Raw genomic sequence first — 20,169 nt, 5'->3', positions numbered from 1 at the left:
AACTGCCCCTCTCTACAACACTGAAACCGCCCCCAAACCGCCCTGCCATGTCAAACCCTCCTGCAGCAACATGCGCATCCTAGCCCCACCTAGCATATGCCCAAGTATTCCTAGGAAGACATGCGAGCTGATCCAAGCAATCTCTAGCGCCCGACGACTATGAGAGAAGAGACATGTGAAAGGAGGAAAGGAGAATGCATCTAGCGGAAGGTCACGAGGCGAGCAGACTGCTCTCTTACCGTCACCGCCGTAAGGATGACCGTCCATGGCGGAACCCTTGCCAGAGGGAATCGCCGCCTCATCTGGCGAAAGGAAGGCCTTGGATTACGCAACATGATGTGACCGCCAATGATTCCATTAGGACTGTTTATTTGTATTATGATTCATGCTTGAGGGGTAAGTGAAAACACACTTGGTAGGTGAGAGAATCAACGAATAGATGAGTATCAGGTGGAAGGGATGAACGACTGAGATAGACCGTGCGTTCACAACATATTGTGGAGTTGCTTTTCCCGAGTGTGGTTGTGCCATGCAAAAAGAATAGGCCCTTGTCTGGTCAGGCCCATCGTGGCCCTGTTAAGGAATCACAACATCCCACGCGACGACTGTAGCTAGGGTGATGTATGATGATACCTTGTTGCTGTTTGAATCCAATGCGTGCTGCTCTCCATGCATTCTCCCATCTTGGTCCAGGACGGAGTTTCCCGCCGGAGGGGAAGGGGTGGGTCTTGGTCACATCTAAGCCCAGTTTCAAGCATGGGAGTTTCAATCAACTGATATACGAGAACTAAAGTGGTTTCGATAAAATTTCAACATTTCAAACCGCATACTACGTTAGGCTGCTGAACTTCTATCTATAGATAATAAATACAAGATACCTCTTTAATCGTTGCATTTGTTGTTCCCCGTGCGTCGTTGTGCAAATCTATTAAATGTATCATTCTCAAAAATAGATCTATCAAATATTTAAATTGCACTTAATTCTCAAGGACAAAAGTGGTGGCCCAGTGCCCCACCACTTCACCTCCTCTCGTTGTTGGCTATCACCGACAGCAGCAGTGGGGCCAAGTGACACATGTGGTCCCTCTCCTTCCACCCTCTTTCTTCCTTCAAAATCACACAAGGTCATGCTGAAGCTGGCAAAGTTGATGCGGAAGGCTGGCCTCTGCGCGGTGGTGTCCATACCTATGTGGGGATGGACATTGTGGCCATCGTGATGAGAAGACCCCGCTACCCGTCCATCCTTGTCGCCTCCGTCGGTGACATTCTCAATTTGGTTTTGGTGTTTCAGATCTGACTGCCGTCATCCACTACTTTAGCGTCGATCGGGTTTCCTCCGAGGATCAGTGGTGATCGTCTTTGCTGTGCTACAGCGGTCAGTATTGTCCACCCGTCTCCCTTCATCCAGATCTAGATGGACTGATTGCCACATTATTCCTTCTTCTTTGCATACGATTGATCTGGTCATTTGGGTCGGACTCATGGTGGTCTGTGCATCGTGAGCTGTCACGTCCCGAAATCTGTAATTGCGTTTTTAATATTAAACATGCATCAATAGCTTCATATTTGAATTTGGATCGCTTCCGATCGCCAGATTGAAATTTGAGCTGCGATTCTGTGATCAGATGCTCCTAAGGATTTTAATCATGACATAAAAAATTTCAGGATTTTTGGAGCACAATAGCACCTCAATTTGGATTAACGAAGTGAGCGGAAAGAAAATTAGAGAGAGAATTGAATTAGAAGTAAAATCGGACTTTTTCTCTAACTTGTGAGGCTCACATGAGGAAAATATCCCTCTCTCTCACTCAAAAGGGGGCAGCCCACCCTCTCTCTCTCCTTCCTCACTCCCCACGTGCTCCTCTCTCTCTCCCTCTCACCTCTCTCTCTCTAGCTCTCCCTTTTCCCCTTGGTTCCCGCCACTACAAGCGAAGCCGAGGTGCGTATGTGGTACCCACGCGACCACACGCTCGAGAGCTACTTATTCGTTCAATTCGTTTTCGTTTTCCTGAAGGATTCGAGCCGGTTTTGATCGTTTTAGGTGTTCTAGTTTGAAACACTTGGAGCACCAGAGTTCTTCTTTGTCCCGAGCGTTTCGCTTCTTTCTGAAGGTCGCAAAGCGGGGCAAAAGCATCCTTGGTGAGTCTCCTAGGCTTCCCATGGCATGAACACGCATTTGGATGATCGATTTTGGATTTGGATCGATTTTTGTGAAATCAATGCGTTCTTGAGTATTAGGAGCGAATTATGGATTTAGTTGAGATTTGATTTAGGAATTGAGGTTCTAGGTGGTTAGTTAAGTTCTAGACTCTCTAAACTCTCCCAAACATATTCCCCTTTAGAATGGAAAAGATTGCAAATTGTGGTAAAGTTTCCCCTCAAATAGGAGCAATTCTGGAAAGTCCTGAACCTCCGAAAAATTGTCCGGAGGTTCCGTAGTCCGGAACCTCCACAAAAAAGTCCAGATAGTCCGCATAAGTGCGGAGGTTCCGCAAAAAAGTGCGGAGGGTCCGTAGTTACTATTCATCAGGCGCACAGAGGCTTGTAAAATTCATAATTAATTCATCCAAACTCCAAACGACGTGAGACCAGTTGCGTTAGCTTTGTATGAGTATTAACTACGTGTTAAAAGTGTTGGAACTCTATAAAGTACTTTTGATAATTGATGAGTTAATTAAATGTGTTTCCGCTTGCTTAAATCACCGATAATCAATACCATCTCCGAAAATTGTGAAACCACTTGAACAATTCATGTTTTGCGCATCTTATGGCATGCATTATTGCATTTTATCCATACTCATGGTATTGCACGCGTTATTATTTTTAGAGAACGCCGATCCGACAATCCCGGAGGCTGAGTTCGATCCCGACGCGTCCCACCTTTTTGATCCAGGGCAGCAAGGCAAGCAACTAACATATTTCACCCATGTTAAATTTGGAAGTCTCAATTGATGAATATGCTTATGTATGTATGCATGTGTCGGGTACCCTTGGGTAGAACATATGCCGATTGCATCTTTCTACCTTGGTCAATTGTTCAAGTAATTTTCTTGTAGCCTAGAGATGGTGTTATGTCTAGGTACGAGTACAATATACATGCTTAACAATGCTTAGGTCTTTCGGTAGAAGTCGAACAACGGTGTTCGTTGTTCGCGAGTATAGGGATTACTATTGATTACAAATACATGCTGATGGTGAGATGGTTGGTGAGTATGAGATGAGATGTGGGCGGTGTTAGGGGTGTCGTCTGCCTCGGTGGAAAGTCCAGGGGGCAGGTCGGAGAGAGGAAACCTGAGCACCATAGACCGCTTGCATCGTTTAAGGCTGATCATCGGGGTTGTTGGCTTTAGCACTTACCTTCCTCACCACATGCTGATCTAATGGTAAGGCTAGCCGAATACCTTCGCAGCTGTGGCTTTGTGGGCGTGAACATCGACGGTGTGAGCGGGTGGGCTTGTAAGCGGTACTAGTTTGCTCCGGGAGTAGTTCTAGTATCACCGCGCTGAGCGATGCATGCCCCACACGGTTGGGGCTGGTTGGGAAAGGTTGTCACGAGTACCCCTTGTGTGCACTTTGGCCAGTGGCACAAGTCGAATGGTCCTCGTATCGTGTGGGTCCAGGAGTATCCCCCTGCAAGGTGTATAAACACTTTGAACTGCCGCGCTCTCGGTCATGAGCATGCTATTGTTTCATCTGCATCCGGTCGTAGAGTTCTCGTTGTGGTTTGTGGATGATGGCATGAGGTTGATGGTTGGGCATGTGATTATGGTCTGGGTATGGTGGTTGGTGGTTCGAGTTGGCACTTGTTCACATTGGTATACTTGTTGTTACATTTACATATGCTCAGTTGTCGGTTATGGCAGGGTAGTTTCACATAAGTTGGTTAAGTTAGTTTCTTACACATATGTTTAGGATGCTTACCACTTAATTAACTTAACCATATTTAATTCTTGCTACTAGCTAATGCATGATCCTTGGAGTCGAGCTATGCATATATGCTCTATATTGTGTAAGACTTGCGAGTACCTTCGTACTCAGGGTGCTGCCCTTAAGTTGATGCAGGTCGGCGAGGAAGAGGCGGTGTTTGGCTATTTTGTGCCTGCCGATCAGGATGGCAGGCAGGAGTAGCATACTCTACTCCGAACTCAATGTTTTGGTATAGAGCTTAAGGGTATGTGGCTCCATATCCTTTTGTTGTATAGTTTTCTTCCGCTGTGTAGTTGTTGTTTCCTTTTTGTTGTAAATTATGGAAACAGCTGCATGTTTAAAGACTTGTAATATAATGTTAATTACTCGCTCTTTCTTAAGTTTTGTTGTGATGTATATGTTGAAAAGGCATGTGTTCCGATCTTGGGCACAAAACACGTGCTGGGACTATCGGGGTAGCATTCTGATTAATCGTCGAGGTTGTGATTATGAAAAATGATCCGCCTGATGATTAATTTGAATACCGTTTGGACGGTTCCTCACATGAGCGGCATGCACACCAATGCTGTGGACGATAGGTGCTAGTTGCCTCTGCCTATTGGCACTAAGGACTCATCAGACATTCTGCTCTCTGTGCCACTTCTCTTCATAAGTATGAGTGTCATATGTGCCATGCGGCAAAAGCACCATGTGATCCAAGGACGCCGGAAGTCATGCAGCAAAAGCACTGCACCCGGTGCGTAGGGAGGTGCTTTGTTCTCCGCATGTCCGATGAGGCAATCAACAACCTCCAGATCTTTAGCTACACCTAGCAAGGGAGACAAATCGTGGGGATTGGAATTAACGGTAGGAGTGCCATGTGGACTACAATGCCGGATGATGTACAGCGAGAGCGTCGCTCCCAGTGCACAGGGAGGTGCCCTACCTCCCTGTGCACCGAGAGCCTACCTTCCTACGGTCCGGCGAGTCTTGGAGTCTCGAGGCACAAGTGTGGTGTTAGAGCTAGTGGTGTCTTTCTTTTCTTTTGGCAGCAACCTTGTTGGCTGCGGTGTGCTTGTATTCATGCATCTTTGCATTTCTTTTATAAAGTTTATGGAAAAAAACTATTTGGGATAGTTAGACCAATTCCATAAATTTGTGGGGTTAGAGCCTTATTGTTTCCATGGCTGTGCAAAATAGAGGAACAATGTTGGTAACAGACTCCTATAGCATCCGAAGCATTTACGATGAAGGATTATGATATGGATTTTACATGAGCTGCATCTAATGCCATCTTTGGACTATGACGTTACGATTAGCTTCTTATTTGCACGTGTTCCTTCTCAATCGTCTTAAGCTGTAAACATCACCATCGCACACTGTGCCTAATTTTCTCAAATACATATGTATATCTCATGAAAAAGCACGTGACCATGTTTCAAGAGATTTAAAATTATCAAGGGGCAAATCGCAAATACTCCGTACAAGTTGTCTAAAGTTTCAAATACTCTATAAATAAAATAGTTGCATTTAGGACCTTACATGTCTAACCTCGGTGCAAAATACCCCCGAGGGTGCTTGGACTGTGTCATGTCAACACATCTTGCATGATTTAACTTTGTGTGCTGCACATAGATTGCCAAGGTGGGAAGGAAGTAATATCAAGGGTATTAACCATGTATGGAAGCCTAACAAATTGACTATTTCATCTCAGTTCGCTCCACGAACTAGACCAAATAAGAAGTCCAATTAATCATAATATGTGGTTAAACCATCTTCTATCGCTTACTACATATGTTGTAAGCTTATGTACAAATTCAAGATCACATTATCATGACAAATATGTTGATATGATCGAGTAAGAACTCTTTGGAGGTCTATGTACCAGGATTAGACTTATGAGGTGATAAATATAACTATTTTACTCATTGAATGATGTTTGCAACTATTAGTGACATGTATAAGGGTATTTGAAAATTTCCCTTTATCAAGCCTTAGCAATTCAATCCTAACGCTATAGATGCATGAGAAGGGAGTAGGGTGCCATTGCCATAGTCAGTTTGTACACCCCGTTCCAAGGAAACCGGAGGGGCCTCCTCCCCCCTGCCCTGCCGACCTCTTTGCCGAAATTGTCCAATGCGCGTGGCGGGCTGGATTTCCGCGTTCTGTACTCCTCTTCCCCTTCCATGTGACCCGACCACCCTCCCTCCTCTCGCTCCTCTTCCTCACACCGCGCCACCACCCTCCCCACCTCTCCTCGCCTCCCAAAAAAAGGGACCGCACCAAAAGGGGAGGGGCGGAGACCACCCGCCTGCACACCGGGTTCGGCGTGGCGGCCTGACGGGGTAGGAGATGTCTTCGCGGTCGTCGGGGTCCGTGGGCAGCGGCGGCGGGAGCAGCGCGGGGGGCTCGGCCGTGCCGCTGGCCGTGCTGCTGCGGCGGGAGGTGATCAGCGAGCGCACCGCGTCGGAGCGGCCGGAGCTGCAGACGGGGCTCTTCAGCCAGGCCAAGAAAGGCGAGGACTTCACCTTTCTCAAGCCCGAATGCGAGCGCCTCCCGGGCGTCCCGTCCTCCTCCTTCTCCGCCTTCGGCGTAAGCGTCCCCTCTCTCTCTCCCCACTCCTTCTCCGCCGTTCGCGCCCCGATCTGGCGTTGCCGCGTCACGTGGATCGGCTTGGGTGCGCGAAATGTGATCAAGTCGCCGGCGAATTTTCGTTTGGGAATTGGGATAGGTGGGTGCCAGATTTCGAATTCATTTGCGGGGAAATGAAAGGTCTGATTTGGGCCGTATTTCCCTGTTCTTCATAAGGGAGATAGCATGGCAATTCTCTACGATTTATGATGATGAATAAATGTTTTTACCTTTTAGCTTCACATGGATGTTTCGTCGAAAGAGCGGTGCTCCTTTCCGAAGAAAGTTGCTGAATTTGTTTACGTGCCAATTAAAAGTGTTTAGATGTCAAATGTATGCTTCAGCTTGTAGCAGTAACCATGAGTAGTTTCTTAGCGCTGTCATTTTGTTGCAGCTGTTTGATGGGCATAATGGGAATGGAGCCGCAATTTATACCAAGGAGGAACTCTTGAACAACGTCTTGAGCGCAGTCCCTGCTGATCTCAACAGGGAAGACTGGCTTGCTGCGCTTCCAAGAGCATTGGTTGCAGCATTTGTCAAAACTGACAAAGATTTCCAGACAAAAGGTGCGTGATGTAACAACTAAAGCATCTTTGGCTAATCTTCCTGTATTGTACAAATGAACTTGTCAAGGTACTTTCGCTTGTCTGTTATCTTGTAGACAGCATAAAAAGGATTGGCATTTCTGTCATTAAAGCCTTAAAAAGAGATCTTTTAAGCTCAAGTTGTGAAATATGAAGTCTGCCGTACCATAACTTCACTTTTTTTTTCTGTCTTATTCGTTGTTTCTAGTGTCATATATATACAACATATTTGGGATAACTGGTATGTGAATCTTACTAAGTGACAAATGTTAGATCTCTTACTACTAGTTTATACTGCCATATGTTTTACCATGGATTCCTGTGACCAAAACCATCTCTATTCGTTAGTTGATTCATTTCAACAAATTTGATGTTTATACTTGCTACCTGAGCCTGCTATGTCTATATGGTTGTCGTTACAGCACGTTCTTCAGGGACAACTGTGACATTCGTCATAATAGATGGATTGGTTGTTACTGTTGCATCGGTTGGTGATTCCCGTTGTGTACTAGAAGCTGAAGGTTCAATTTATCATTTATCTTCTGATCATCGATTTGATGCAAGTAAAGAGGAGTAAGATTGTTTTTTCCTGATACACGTCCCTTCCCATTTCTCATGGCGACCACTTTGCTCTTATAACTTAATTTTGATGTACAGGGTTGATCGTGTAACAGAAAGTGGAGGTGATGTTGGAAGGCTAAATGTTGTTGGTGGTGCTGAGGTTTGAACTTTGCCCTTTTTTTGTATTTTAAGCTACTTTGGTTTTGGGCTGAGGCTTGATTTTGTTGTTGTTGTTACTTCAAGTTATTGCATGAAAATATTCAATATGTCATTCAGGCTCCAGTCACTTCACATAATTTTGGTTTGTACCTGATGCAATTCTAAAATTAAACTGCCTACTAATGTATGTAGCATTCTAGTTGCATATGTTTGTTTTATGCTTCCCTTTTGTTGCCACAAATAATCGTATCATGAAATTTAGCTCTTTTTTGTGTTGAATCAAGTTACCTCCAAGTACTCTATTAGCCTTTGAACTTGCTTTAAAGTGTTTGCTATCAGAGTTGCTCAATGGTCGATTTTAAAACCTTGATATGATATTTACAGAGCTCACTGGCTTATAGATATGCTAGACATACTGTACCGAGGTTTGCATTCATCATTCATTGTAGGAGTGGCAGGGGAGGAGAGTGCGTGTACCATGTGGGTGGAGGGGACGGGGTATGGCGGTTCAAGGGGTAGAGAGTGGGGAGATGGGAAGGTGGTACAGTGTCCCCTTCAATTGGTAGGGTAGGACAAGGGTTAACAGTACAGGGGGGGGGGTTGTTTTGGTTAAGTGTCTTTTTTAGCTTTTCCTTTCCACCAGGGTGACCCATATTTCATTTGCCAACCTCCAGATTGGCCCCCTTAGATGTTGGCCTGGTGGTTTGTGCCTATCAAGATCAATTGGAGATCAAGATGTTGGTGAATTTATCGTTCCAGTTCCTTTCGTCAAGCAAGTGAAGGTATGTCTTGTAAAATTCTTAATATCAGCTTTGAGCAAATCTACTTAGTTCGCTTTTCGCTTCTATTCTTATGCCCCCCCCCCCCCCTTTCCGCTGTAAATAATAGTTTCTCCAAGTCTCTGTCTTGAACTTTGCATTTGTGAAAACTTTTATTTGGTTACAGAAACTATCTCTTCCCACATGACCAAAAATTTCTCTAGTATACTATTTCCACATGTATACTAGCTCTGGTATTGACAACCGTGTGCAGCATGAATATTATATCTGTATTAATACCACCTATGCTAAGTTGCATTCACTTGTAGCTTCCACTGTTCTCTTGTATAACCTAACTGCCTGTGCGCTTATTGTGATATCTTGGGTTCATTGTTATCCTCCATGCTTAGTTTATTCAGAGTTTTTTATCTGTGTTTTTTGAGAGAATCATTACTAGTTAGTTGATTTCATGTGAGACATTATTCAGCATTCACGTCAATATTGTCATCAGTTAAACCTTAATTTGTCTCCTAATACATGTAGCTGTCTACTGCGGGAGGTCGACTTATTATTGCAAGTGATGGTGTTTGGGATGCCTTGTCTGCAGAAGCGGCTTTTAACTGTTCACGAGAACTTCCTCCGGAGCCTGCAGCTGAGCAAATTGTTAAAGTAACACCCCCTCCTTCCCTCTCTGTGTGCAGCCTAACTCTTACATGATACTTTTGTTCACACATTTGAAACCTTTTTGCAGACAGCTGTGCAATCAAAAGGACTGAGAGATGATACCACTTGTATTGTCGTTGACATAATACCAGAAAAAGTGAACCCTTCCATGTCACTTCCTAAAAAGCAACCGGGAATTGGTGTCTTCAAAAATATGTTCCGCAAGAAAACATCATCTGACTCATCGTCCCATGCAGATAGAGAATATATGGACCAAGACATTGTGGAGGAAATGTTTGAGGATGGATGTGCACTTCTTTCTAGACGGTTGGTTCCCTAATTTTATCTCGATAACTATGTATTGTTCATTTTGATAATAGTTACATCAACTGCATTGAAGGTTTCCAATGAATCAATAATTATCAAGTGTCTGCTTCTAAACCGATAGATTATACTGAGAAGTTTTTTCAATTTTGTCATTACTTAGAGAACTCATGGTCGGTGGGACACATATTTTTCGTTATAATGCAACAAAAAGGCATTTCTCAGGAGACAGAGATAACCTAAGGATAGAAAAAAAAATGGAACACACCATTTTATTGGTATCACGGATGAATGAAATTTATAGCGACGCATGCTACAAGTGAGGTTACATGGAGTAATTCACAAGAAAAAGAAAAGAGATTTCTTGTTGTTCCATTGAAAGGCCACCAGTCAATGGACGCAATCATGTCTTATCAGCATCCTGATTTTCATTTTGAAAGTTTGTATCAGGACTGGTAGGTATGATTTCACATTTTATCACTGTTGAATGCAGATTGGATTCTGAATATCCTGTTCGGAATATGTTCAAGCTCTTCGTATGTGCCATTTGTCAAGTAGAGTTGAAACCAAACCAAGGGATATCAGTACATGAAGATTCATCACAACCTGGGAGCTTGCGTCGCTGGGATGGTCCATTCCTTTGCCATAGCTGTCAGGAAAAGAAAGAAGCGATGGAGGGAAAGCGTCGTTCGCGAGGTCTTATTTGCAGATCTATTATTTATACTTGATTATTCATGAAGCATCAAGCTCCTTTCCTCATGCTATTTACCCCCCAACTATTCTGCAGATTCTTCATCGAGAAACAGTGGGTCAAGTGAATAGTTGTCATGGGTAGAATTATCAGGAATCAACTGACCAACAACACCCCAGCGCCATCGATTTTGCTGCATTTATGTTGTGGCCCTTCCTTGATCACATGGATTGTCTGGGAGTTTTGATCTAGAACTAGAACGATGTATTGCCATTGAAAAGTTGGCTGCCGTTGAATACCTCTTATCACAAGTGAGAAGCATGCCTTGTCTTGCAGCAAGGATCTTGCCCAGGAATGCAGGCAGCTTTTATCAGCCCATTGACCTTGATGGCACATACAGATCGAAATATCTTCGGGGACAAAATACCATGGCATGTCTATTCTAAGGTCAAAATTTCAATGCAAATTACTCATCGTATAGAGCTCTGACAAATAGCTACGGCATTGTGATTCTAATCTAGAACTAGGTGAGTACATCGATTTTTTCCCCTTCAGTCCAGCCTTAATTTGCGGCCGAGAATTATTGGTCCCTGTTGAAGTCCAGTCTTTCCTGACACCGATGTAATTAGCATCTAAAGAAATTCTTTCCAATAGCTGTGATTCATCAGCAAGACATCTTGGTTGTTATGTAGTACAATGTACAGAATCTCGCTAACAAGACAGATCTGTTTCTTATTCTGCATTGTGGCTGTTGTCATTAATTGTTACAATTTTTTTTGGAGGAAAATCCATTGGTGTACCAATTGGAAGAAAGAAACTGTAGTAGTACCTGTAAATGCTAGACTGGACTCACTGAAGTAATCACGATGACCACTTGTCTATTTTTTTTAACATAATGTCGGTAGTGTTGAGTACCAGCTTGTGGCACTATAAAAAATGGTTATATTTACTACTTCGTCACTGCCAGTTCCTTAGGATCAACGGTGACAGAGTATCGCTGATTCCTTAGGGGCCAACAGTTCCTTAGGAGTATCGTTGTTGGTTCATAGTAAGTAATGTTTATAGTGTAATATATAGTATTATGGTCAGTTTATAATACTAACCGACAATACTAAAGATTTAGATCCGAAAATTTTGTTGTCTCAACTTTTGGCTCATAGCTCACCCTTATCTCTTTTTTGTTTCCGCGAACAGCTCAAGGCCTTATCCACTCATCCTCTCTCTCAGCCCCTAATCTCCTCCTCTTGCTCTCTCGTCTCACAGGCTTATCCTTGCGGCTTGCTTGCAGCGGAGCTTCCAAGTGCGCAATAACTCCACCTCCATCGACGGTGAGCAGGGGCCGTCTCAACCGCAATCCAAGTGTGCGACGCTGCTGATCGTCCAAGAAATGGCTACTTGCCATGGACGGCGGTGCGAGGTCAGCGCCGCCCTAGAAGAGGCCACTTCCGTAAGTCTCAAAGCTTACGTAAGATGTGGCAGAATGACCTACTCTCTGATCTCAGTTGATTAATTTTTTCTTGTGTGCTTCGTGTTTCTTTCAAGTTCTTGATCCATACAAATAAAAAAAAAAAAACTGGTTCCATTCACGTGATGGAGCCCGGAAGGTGAGCTCGTGGAGGTGTTGTGGCAAAATGGTAGCGTATCGCACTCGTAGGCGCAGATGCACCACCAGGGGCCCTTCGGCCATGGGTGGAGCAGCGGCAGCGGCAGCAACACAGGTGCGACCGTGCGAGCGACGTCACCCGGGAGGAGGCAGTAGCGTGGGTCCCTGATGCTAGCGCGCTGGGCGGGGAAATGTACTTGCAGCTCTGGCTCATCATCGTGCAAGTCGACGGACATGTGGGCAGGGACACGGCCGCGTCCACCAGCTAGCAGTGACATAGGGTAAAGCCGGACCGGTGGCGGGGGCGGCTGAGCAGTCATGCATGGTAGCTCCGGCTCAATTTGAGCTGGCTTTTTTTTTTATTGTTGTTTGGAAGTGGTATTACTTTCGGTTGGCAATCGGCAGTGATAGAGCTCAGATTATCACCGGCGTTTGCCGTTTTTTTACTGCCGGTTTCAAAACTAATATTGACACGAGTTTGTGAGGAACCGTTCAAATAATATTCTAATTAATCATCAAGAAGATTATTATTTATAATCACAACCTCGATAATTAACCAGAATATCATCCCGGTAATCCCAGTATGTATTTTGTGTCCAAGATCGAAACACATACCTTCTAACATTTAGCATCACAACATAACTTAAGAAAGTGCAAATAATTAACATTTATATTACAAGTCTTTAACATGCAACTATTTTCAACAGTTTAACATACAAAGGTAACAACATCTGCGTAATGAAAACATAAACATATACAACCAAAAGAGAATAGAGTCATGTGCCCTTAGGCTCCATCCCAAAGCACGACCTCCGAGAGTAGGATGAATTACTCTTGTCCGTCACCCTGATCGGCAGGCACGAAGTAGCCAAACACCAGCTCTTCCTCACCAGCAGCATCTGAAAACACAGGCATGAGTACGAAGTTACTCGCAAGACTTAAACCATATAGAGCACATATACATAGCTCGACTTCAAGGATTATGTATTGAGCCATTAGCAAGTAAAAAGCCACATGATTAAGTTAAGCATAAGCGGTAAGCAACTTAGACATATAGGTGTGAGCAACTAACTTAACCAACAAAACATAATTCTACCTTGCAAAAACCAACTGAACATAAGTAATTGAAACAATTATGAACATACATGTAACAAAGACCAACTTAACCATCTCCCACATATCCAACCATCAACCACAAACGAAAACTCTACAACCGATGCAGATGGACAGAAGCATACTCATGACTGAGAGCGCGGTATTTCGAAATATTTTTACACCCTGTAGGGGATACTCTTGGACCCACACGACTTAAGGACCATATGGCTTGCATGACCACACAGATCCATATAAGGGGTACTCATGTCAACTTTTATCAATAAGCTCTAACCATTTGGATCATGTATCGCTCGGCGTTGAGATAATAGAACTACTCCCGGAGCAAACTAGCACCTCTTACAAGCTCGCCCGCTCATACCGCCGATGTTCACGTCCAAATGATCACAGCTACAGAGGTGTTCGGTTCGCCTTACCATTAGATCGGTATGTGATGTGTAAGGTAAGTGCTAAAGCCGACTACACCGACGATCGGTGCTTAAACGATGCAAGCGGTCTACGGTCTACGGTGTCCGAGTTCCTCTCCCGACCTACCCCTAGGACTTTTCTCCGGAGTAGATAACACCCATAGCACCGCCCACATCTCGTCTCATACTCACCACTCATCCAACCATCTCAACATCATTAAACATTTGTATCCATAAGTGAGCCCTATGCTCGTGAACAACGGATGCGTTGTCGTTCTACTTCTACCGTTGACCTATGCATTGCTAAGCATATAGAAATACTCTTAGACATCGACCAAGCTACCAAGGTTACAAGGATATGGATATGCAATTTAACATAGGTTCTACCGCACCAACCCGATAATGACTTACTAACCATGCAAACATACATAAGGCATAGCTTATCAATTTTAGACTTTATTCAATTGAACAAAAGGGTGCAATATGCTTAGTTGCTTGCCTTACTGCTCAGTTGGTTGCCTATAATTACCCAAGCAACACTCACAAAAATCTGAAAGATTAGAGTCGTCTTCGACCACAGTCGTATCACGCTCCAGCTCCTTGTTCACTAAAGAAAAGCGCATGCAATGATGAGCATGAGTGAAATTCAATAATGCATGCCGCAATATGCAAATGAAGAAATGCCATCAAATATGCCATATAATGCATGAAAATATTTTTTCTAGATAGAACAAGTCATAAGAAGACTAGAAAATTTGGTTTCACCCATTTTGAACTTGTGAAGAATTAACGGCGAAATAATGAAGCCTTAACCTAATTAATAAATCTCAGAAATTTAATTAACTATTTAATGGCCGGAACATTTTTAATAGGTAGATTAGGTTATTATGAAACCAACAAAAATTGGTTTCATAATTTTTAGAGCTACAAACAATTTATTATGAATTTTACAAGTTTCAGCCAACAGTAAACTGTGCTAAAACGATTATGTCTGAGTGACCGCGGTCAGACCGCCAACAGTGGCGGTCAGGCCATCGGGGGTTGCGGTCAGACCACCAGAAATCGTGATCAGACCGCCAGCGAACAGAGAGGTTTGGGTTCTGGCGGTCAGACCAGCCCAAGGGGTGGTCGGACTTTGGAACGGCGGTCAGACCGCTAAGAAACGCGGTCAGACCACTGTATGCGGTCGGGGGAACTTGGCGAGCTCGCCGGCGACCATTCCGGCGATTCCGGTGGCTTTTGGGGTGGGGATTTGGAACTAGAGTATCATCTTGACCTCCTCTGCCGCATAGGACCACATGCATAAGCCAAAATCGACCAAAACTTAGCTATTGCTATCAAAACATCAAGAACTCATGAACTTCAATCCTATCTCCAAATTCTTAGATTTTTATCAACTAATTCGTGCATCCATGCCATGGGAGCCTAGGAGACTCACCCACGGTGCTTATGGAGTTGGGTGACCGTCGGATGACGAAGGAAACGAAGGAAATCGCTCGGGAGACAAAGAAATCTGACGTTCTTCTCGTTTCAACCCTAAATACCAAAAGACATCAAATCCAGCCCAAATCCTTCGGAAAAGAGCAAACGGATTAGAGGGATGGGAAGCTTATGAGCTAAGAATCGCGTGAGTACCACATGCATACCTCAAATCCTTCTCTTGAGGTCGGATTTTGGGAGAAAAAGAAAGAGAGCTTGAGAGGGAAGGGAGAGGGAGCTACTCCTTTGCTTGGCCGGTTGAGCACGGGAGAGGCACGGGTGAGGGAGCAGGTGAGTGGGGCTGCTGAAACTTGTAAAGAGAGAGAGGTGGTTGGCCCACCGAGTGGGGCCCACGTGCTAGAGAAAGAAGTCCACTTTAACTGTGAATTCTATTCTTTTCTCTCTCGGATTAGTTTCTCTCATCCGAATAACTTTAAACGAATTGCTTTATAGTTAAAAAAAAATCACACAAAATTAAACATAATGCTTAAGAAGCATATTTATGCGTAATTATGTGATTTCGGATTTGGGACGTGACAGAATTGTTAGTCGGCAGTGATATATTGTTCTGTAGTAGTGTGGATACTAGAAATCTTCCGTGTGGTTCTTTTCACTGGAGATTCACCAACCAACATAAAATACTGTAATATGATGTCCGTAGATCAGTCCAAAAATCATTCCTTTATATGCAGAACAATGCTAGGATCTCTTGATTATTCCTTTTCTTTTTCTATTCCTTTATTTCTTCATAAACTCAGATGATTTTCTGCCAGTTCCTAAATATCTCTATTTGGTGTTTAAATTGAGCTGGATTTTTCTTTAATACATCACAAATTAGAGTAGCGTTAGTTTGCTATAAATCACAAAATGCAAACAGGCGAAGTATAATTACACATTCCAAGCAGCTAATTAATATGAAGAACAAACAAATCATAACGGAACAAATAACATAAAAGATTCTACAGATATAAAATTCAGAATTTTCCCTTCAAAATGCATCATTTAGGAAAGAGTACGTTGCACCTTATTGTAGGAATACAAGACTTACATAAAATCATCTTTTGCAAAATTTTAAATCCCATCATTAGGAAAAAAAATTAGCGTATGTAAGCATCTAGGTTCCTAATTGAAGTTTTGGTTATTAATGATAATGCGATCATCGTGACTAATGTGTGTTTTGTAGGATTATTGAAAGTTAGGCCACCATGATCATTCTTGGGTATTCTCGTCCCCTTATATTGATTTCCATGGTTATCGGCAAAGGATATGCGTGAAGATTAGGGACTATTTAATTCTAAGTGTCACAAGGAGTTGGGTTACCACTTAGAGTAGATAGATTTCATGTTTTTTCTTTGGTCGTACTATTAAGGGGTTGAGGATAGTAGTTGTACCTAGTTTGAGCTAGAGATATAGTTGTGATGCACACCAGTCAAATCTAGCGTTAGGTAACTCAAATGAAGCCTAGGAAACTGAAGATCGAAGATAGGACCAAATTTGGAATGAATTGGACCAGTTCCTGATTTTTCAGAGTCACAGTATGATAATGTGAGGTCACCATATGATACGATGACTTCGGGAGTTTTTGAACATAAGTGAAGGATCTGAGAATTGGTCATTGTATGATACAATGGTCTAGTCACTGTATGACACAGTGCACCGTACCGTTGGACAAAGACTTTGGGAAGTTGGCACCTTTTGAACTTATAGTCACCATATGATACGGTGATTAGGTCACCATATGATACAATACGTCATGCCGCGAGACAAAGACTTTGGGAACTAGTTGGCTTGGAAGTTCGTAGTCACCATATGATATGGTGACTTGTACAGAGCAGTAACGACTAAGGAACTAGCCATTGGTGAGTCCACTTACCGATTATTGTATGATATGGTGGAGTCATCGTATGATAAGGTGACCCCATTCTCCTGTTGATGTGGGGATAAAGGCTAGTTTTTTGGTTGATGGCTATAAATACGACCCGCTCCTTGAAGGCTCTCTAGGTTGGTTGGGATTCATTTACATCCTTGGAGATTCAAGAGGAAGAAGAAACATTTGAGTGATTTTCATGCTCCTTAATTGCAAGATTAAGGATATCATTAGTGCTAGGAGAGTAGCTAGTGTGCATCCATTTACCTTTTTGGCTTAGATTAGGTCAAGTGAGATTCTTAGCTTGTTACTCTTTGTGATTGGTGCCACCTAGATGACTTGATGGTGTTTGGTCTTGGTGGAGCTTCATGGTGAAGTGATTGTTGAAGCCCTAAGATGAAGATGTACCAGTTTGAAATCTATCTAGTGGAGAAGGACTATCACTAGAGACCGCTTGGTCCCTTACGCAGGATCAAGAGGGCTATACCCATGCGCGGGTGCTTCAACAAGAACTAGGAGAGCACCAACTCCTCGATACCTTAGGAAAAAAAATCGAATGTCCATATCCATCTCTTTATTTTTGAGCAATTTACTTCTAGCATTTAATTTTTGCAATTTACATTCTTCCAATTTCCTTTAGTAGGTTTGCCATGCTAGACTAGGTACAGAACTTGGTTGAGTTTCTTTATGATTAGGATAGTTCACCTAGGAACTAGTGTATATCTAGGCTAAGGTAGTTAAATTTCATTGCAATAGTTTCTAAATAAGAATAGTTTTAGAACACATTTCACCCCCTATTAGACATTTGATCCTTCAGCGTAAATACCATAAAATGACTTGGACGGATAGGAAGGACCATCTTTTCATATTGGAGCAGAAACTCAACTATCCTCAACAATATTGGGAAAAAACTATAGCATAAATACCCTAAATTTTTTTTTATTTGGGCTTTAGGGGAGGAGAACCTAGGAAAAGAAAAAGAGATTCCAAGCACACTTGAGATTTGATGGTGAGATATATCGCTTTTTCTAGGTTTTTGCGGGCTTCTTCAATTTATCTTTATGTAGGAGCCAACAACTACCTTATTTTAAAGTAGCAAAGACGAAAATACAAACATGGTGAAACATCACTCTTAGTATCTTTTTAAAAGATTATATTAGGAGCTTTGGCATTCACTTAGAAAAGAATGTTAGCACCCGACACTACTACAGAACTGGTCATCAGTGGTGCTTCAAAATTGCCATCAGTGGTGGGTATTAAACCACCACTGATTACTCGGCATTGATAGTCAGTGACTATTAGTGCTAGGTATAGAACCGGCACTAAAAATCAGCATTATTGCCGGTTCATGGATCCAGCCGGCAATGATAAGTGTTTCATGCCCTTTTCAAATTTTGGCAGTTGCCGCTAATACTGTGCCCATTTTCAAATTATGGTTGTTGCCATCAACAATGTACGATATAATTATAGACACGCACATATAAATTTAATTCACAAGACATCATGTTTTATCGCAGCATATATGCACAAGCACATATAAATTTAAGTCATAAAAGATCAAGTCTTATCATAGTATATATACACCACATACATATCAAGTTTCATCACAATAAGGATAAGAAGTTTAAGGCTTCTTGTTAATCAAATGGTCTGGACTTTGCCTTTTCTTGTTAGATGAAGGTAACGAGATTAACCATCCAAGTTCATGGTACTTTCCAGTTGGATTGATGACTTGATCATTGATGAACCTGATAAGTTATTCTTGAAGTGCGTTGATTTCAAAAGCGAAGAGTCAATCTGTAGCCAACTTGATGAGCTGCAATTTCAAGAATTGAAGAAATAAATCCTGATGAACATGTATTGGACTTGAAAATTAATCATCAATATGTATGTCGCCTACCTCAGAATCGATCACTTGGAGAGATGCGTCTTCGGTGAATCCGTGCATGAATTCCATTACATAAAAAAACACATAAATTGTTGTCCGGGCCTTGCTTCCTACAAGGAAAGCCATATTAGACTATCCATTCTTTCATGTATAACCGACGTCTAACACTCTTCTTGATGTATTGTGTGTACACTCTGTATGTGTGTGACTATTACCGTAAGTAGACTTAGATTCAATCAAATCAAAGATTACAAGAGCAATAATGAAATGATCAAATTTACCTTTGTAGCAAGTCAATGATAGGATGGTAGGTTTCTTTTGGAATATTTTGTGAGTCCAAGATAACGATCTTGCTAATGTCTGGTTGGATGACCAGGAAGATCCAGTGAAAACTGCACATAGATCATCATAGGTTAGGTTGTCCTAATTTTTAATGTTGTATTGCTCAAAAAGAGTAGAACATTCATGGAGAGAAACACATACCCAAAGTGATAAGGTAAAAGTATGTATTTCTTTAATTGTAACTCCAAAATACACTTCAATGCATAGTCCTCAGCTTCTTTTGGTATGGTTTGGATCCTTGCCGGGTTCACTTTATGTTGGTCAATGAATCCCATATGGTGGATGCCATCTGTCCTACATTTGCATACCTCCATTCTACATAAGAAATAAGTTAGGACATTTAATCTAATGGTGCAAAAATGTATACTATGAACTATACGTATATGCCACTTAATAGACTCTAACAACTCATGATAGACACATCGAGGGCATCTTGCTGGTACACTCGATATATTTCCTTGAATAATATAAAAATAGTGTTGTTCCCATAGAGAAAATCTCGATGCTTGTATTTGGATTCAAACATTTATATACCCTCACTCGACTCCTTCATGTACCACGCATGAAATTTCTAAAGTTGAAATGTTAGGTTGTTCCACACGTCCGGTGCGACCAACAGTTCACCCAGCTTAAATTTACATCTCTCGGTTGCTTTTGGTATCAAGGACTTGTCTAAAAATTACTCTCTTGTCATTTTGGATTCTTCAAGAAATCTTCCTAAATTTTGTTCTTATATTATCTGTTAGATCAAGGACTCCTTCAAGTATTTCTTGCTACTGATGTGCTCGTAGTCTGATTTATGCTTAGGCTCAACAGGTGTTGCCACCTTCAATAAAAACTTTTGCGTTTCTGCATGGATTGTTATTTTCTTCTCAGACTCTGGCTTTTGTAAGAATTTCTTAATACTGGCATCCACTATCGCTCTAGTTTCCTCTGTAGTTTGTTCATAAGGCAACTTCTCAGGTGCTGCCACCTTCTTATGTGACCTTTGCTTCTAAGATGAAGTCGATTTCTGAGATGAACTCAAATTCTCAGATTATGCACGTGATGTCGACTTCCACGGGGGGGGGGGGGTAGTTGGCTCTTTTGGTGGCAATGGTGGTGACTTTCGAGGGGGAGGAGTTGGCTCTCTTGGTGGCAATGGTGGCGAGTTCAGTGGAGGAGTACTTGGAGATCTTCTTGGTGACGGTGGT

The 20,169-nt window shown here is 42.5% G+C and overlaps 1 protein-coding gene across 9 annotated transcripts; it reads left to right on the top strand.

The window, feature by feature from the left end:
* Window positions 1-5,967: 5,967 nt before the first annotated feature.
* Window positions 5,968-12,364, top strand: LOC133921915 (probable protein phosphatase 2C 15). 9 transcript variants are annotated; one of them, XR_009910350.1, is made up of 11 exons: window positions 5,968-6,498; window positions 6,932-7,103; window positions 7,544-7,694; window positions 7,779-7,842; window positions 8,516-8,623; window positions 9,143-9,268; window positions 9,351-9,589; window positions 10,080-10,282; window positions 10,374-10,804; window positions 11,541-11,694; window positions 11,874-12,364. XR_009910350.1 is itself a non-coding variant. In XM_062367013.1 (9 exons), exons 1-9 carry the CDS (start codon window positions 6,259-6,261, stop codon window positions 10,406-10,408), a joined length of 1,338 nt encoding a protein of 445 aa, XP_062222997.1. In that variant the 5' UTR covers window positions 5,968-6,258; the 3' UTR covers window positions 10,409-11,015. The 9 variants fall into 9 exon arrangements, 1 of the variants encoding a protein (XP_062222997.1); XR_009910351.1 differs by having other exon boundaries at window positions 11,820-12,364; XR_009910345.1 differs by having other exon boundaries at window positions 11,541-11,724.
* Window positions 12,365-20,169: the final 7,805 nt, after the last annotated feature.

Source organism: Phragmites australis, chromosome 6, assembly GCF_958298935.1.
Source record: "Phragmites australis chromosome 6, lpPhrAust1.1, whole genome shotgun sequence".
NCBI lineage: Eukaryota > Viridiplantae > Streptophyta > Magnoliopsida > Poales > Poaceae > Phragmites > Phragmites australis.
Note: the sequence above shows the minus strand (reverse complement) of the source record. Positions and strands in the feature narration are given on the sequence as shown.

Bases quoted from the DNA above. Each gene is read 5' to 3' on its own strand.
- LOC133921915 (XM_062367013.1), top strand. From the start codon at position 6,259: ATGTCTTCGCGGTCGTCGGGGTCCGTGGGCAGCGGCGGCGGGAGCAGC. The intron at 6,499-6,931 runs GTAAGCGTCCCC...ATTTTGTTGCAG, and splicing joins CCTCCTTCTCCGCCTTCGGC to CTGTTTGATGGGCATAATGG. The intron at 9,269-9,350 runs GTAACACCCCCT...ACCTTTTTGCAG, and splicing joins CAGCTGAGCAAATTGTTAAA to ACAGCTGTGCAATCAAAAGG.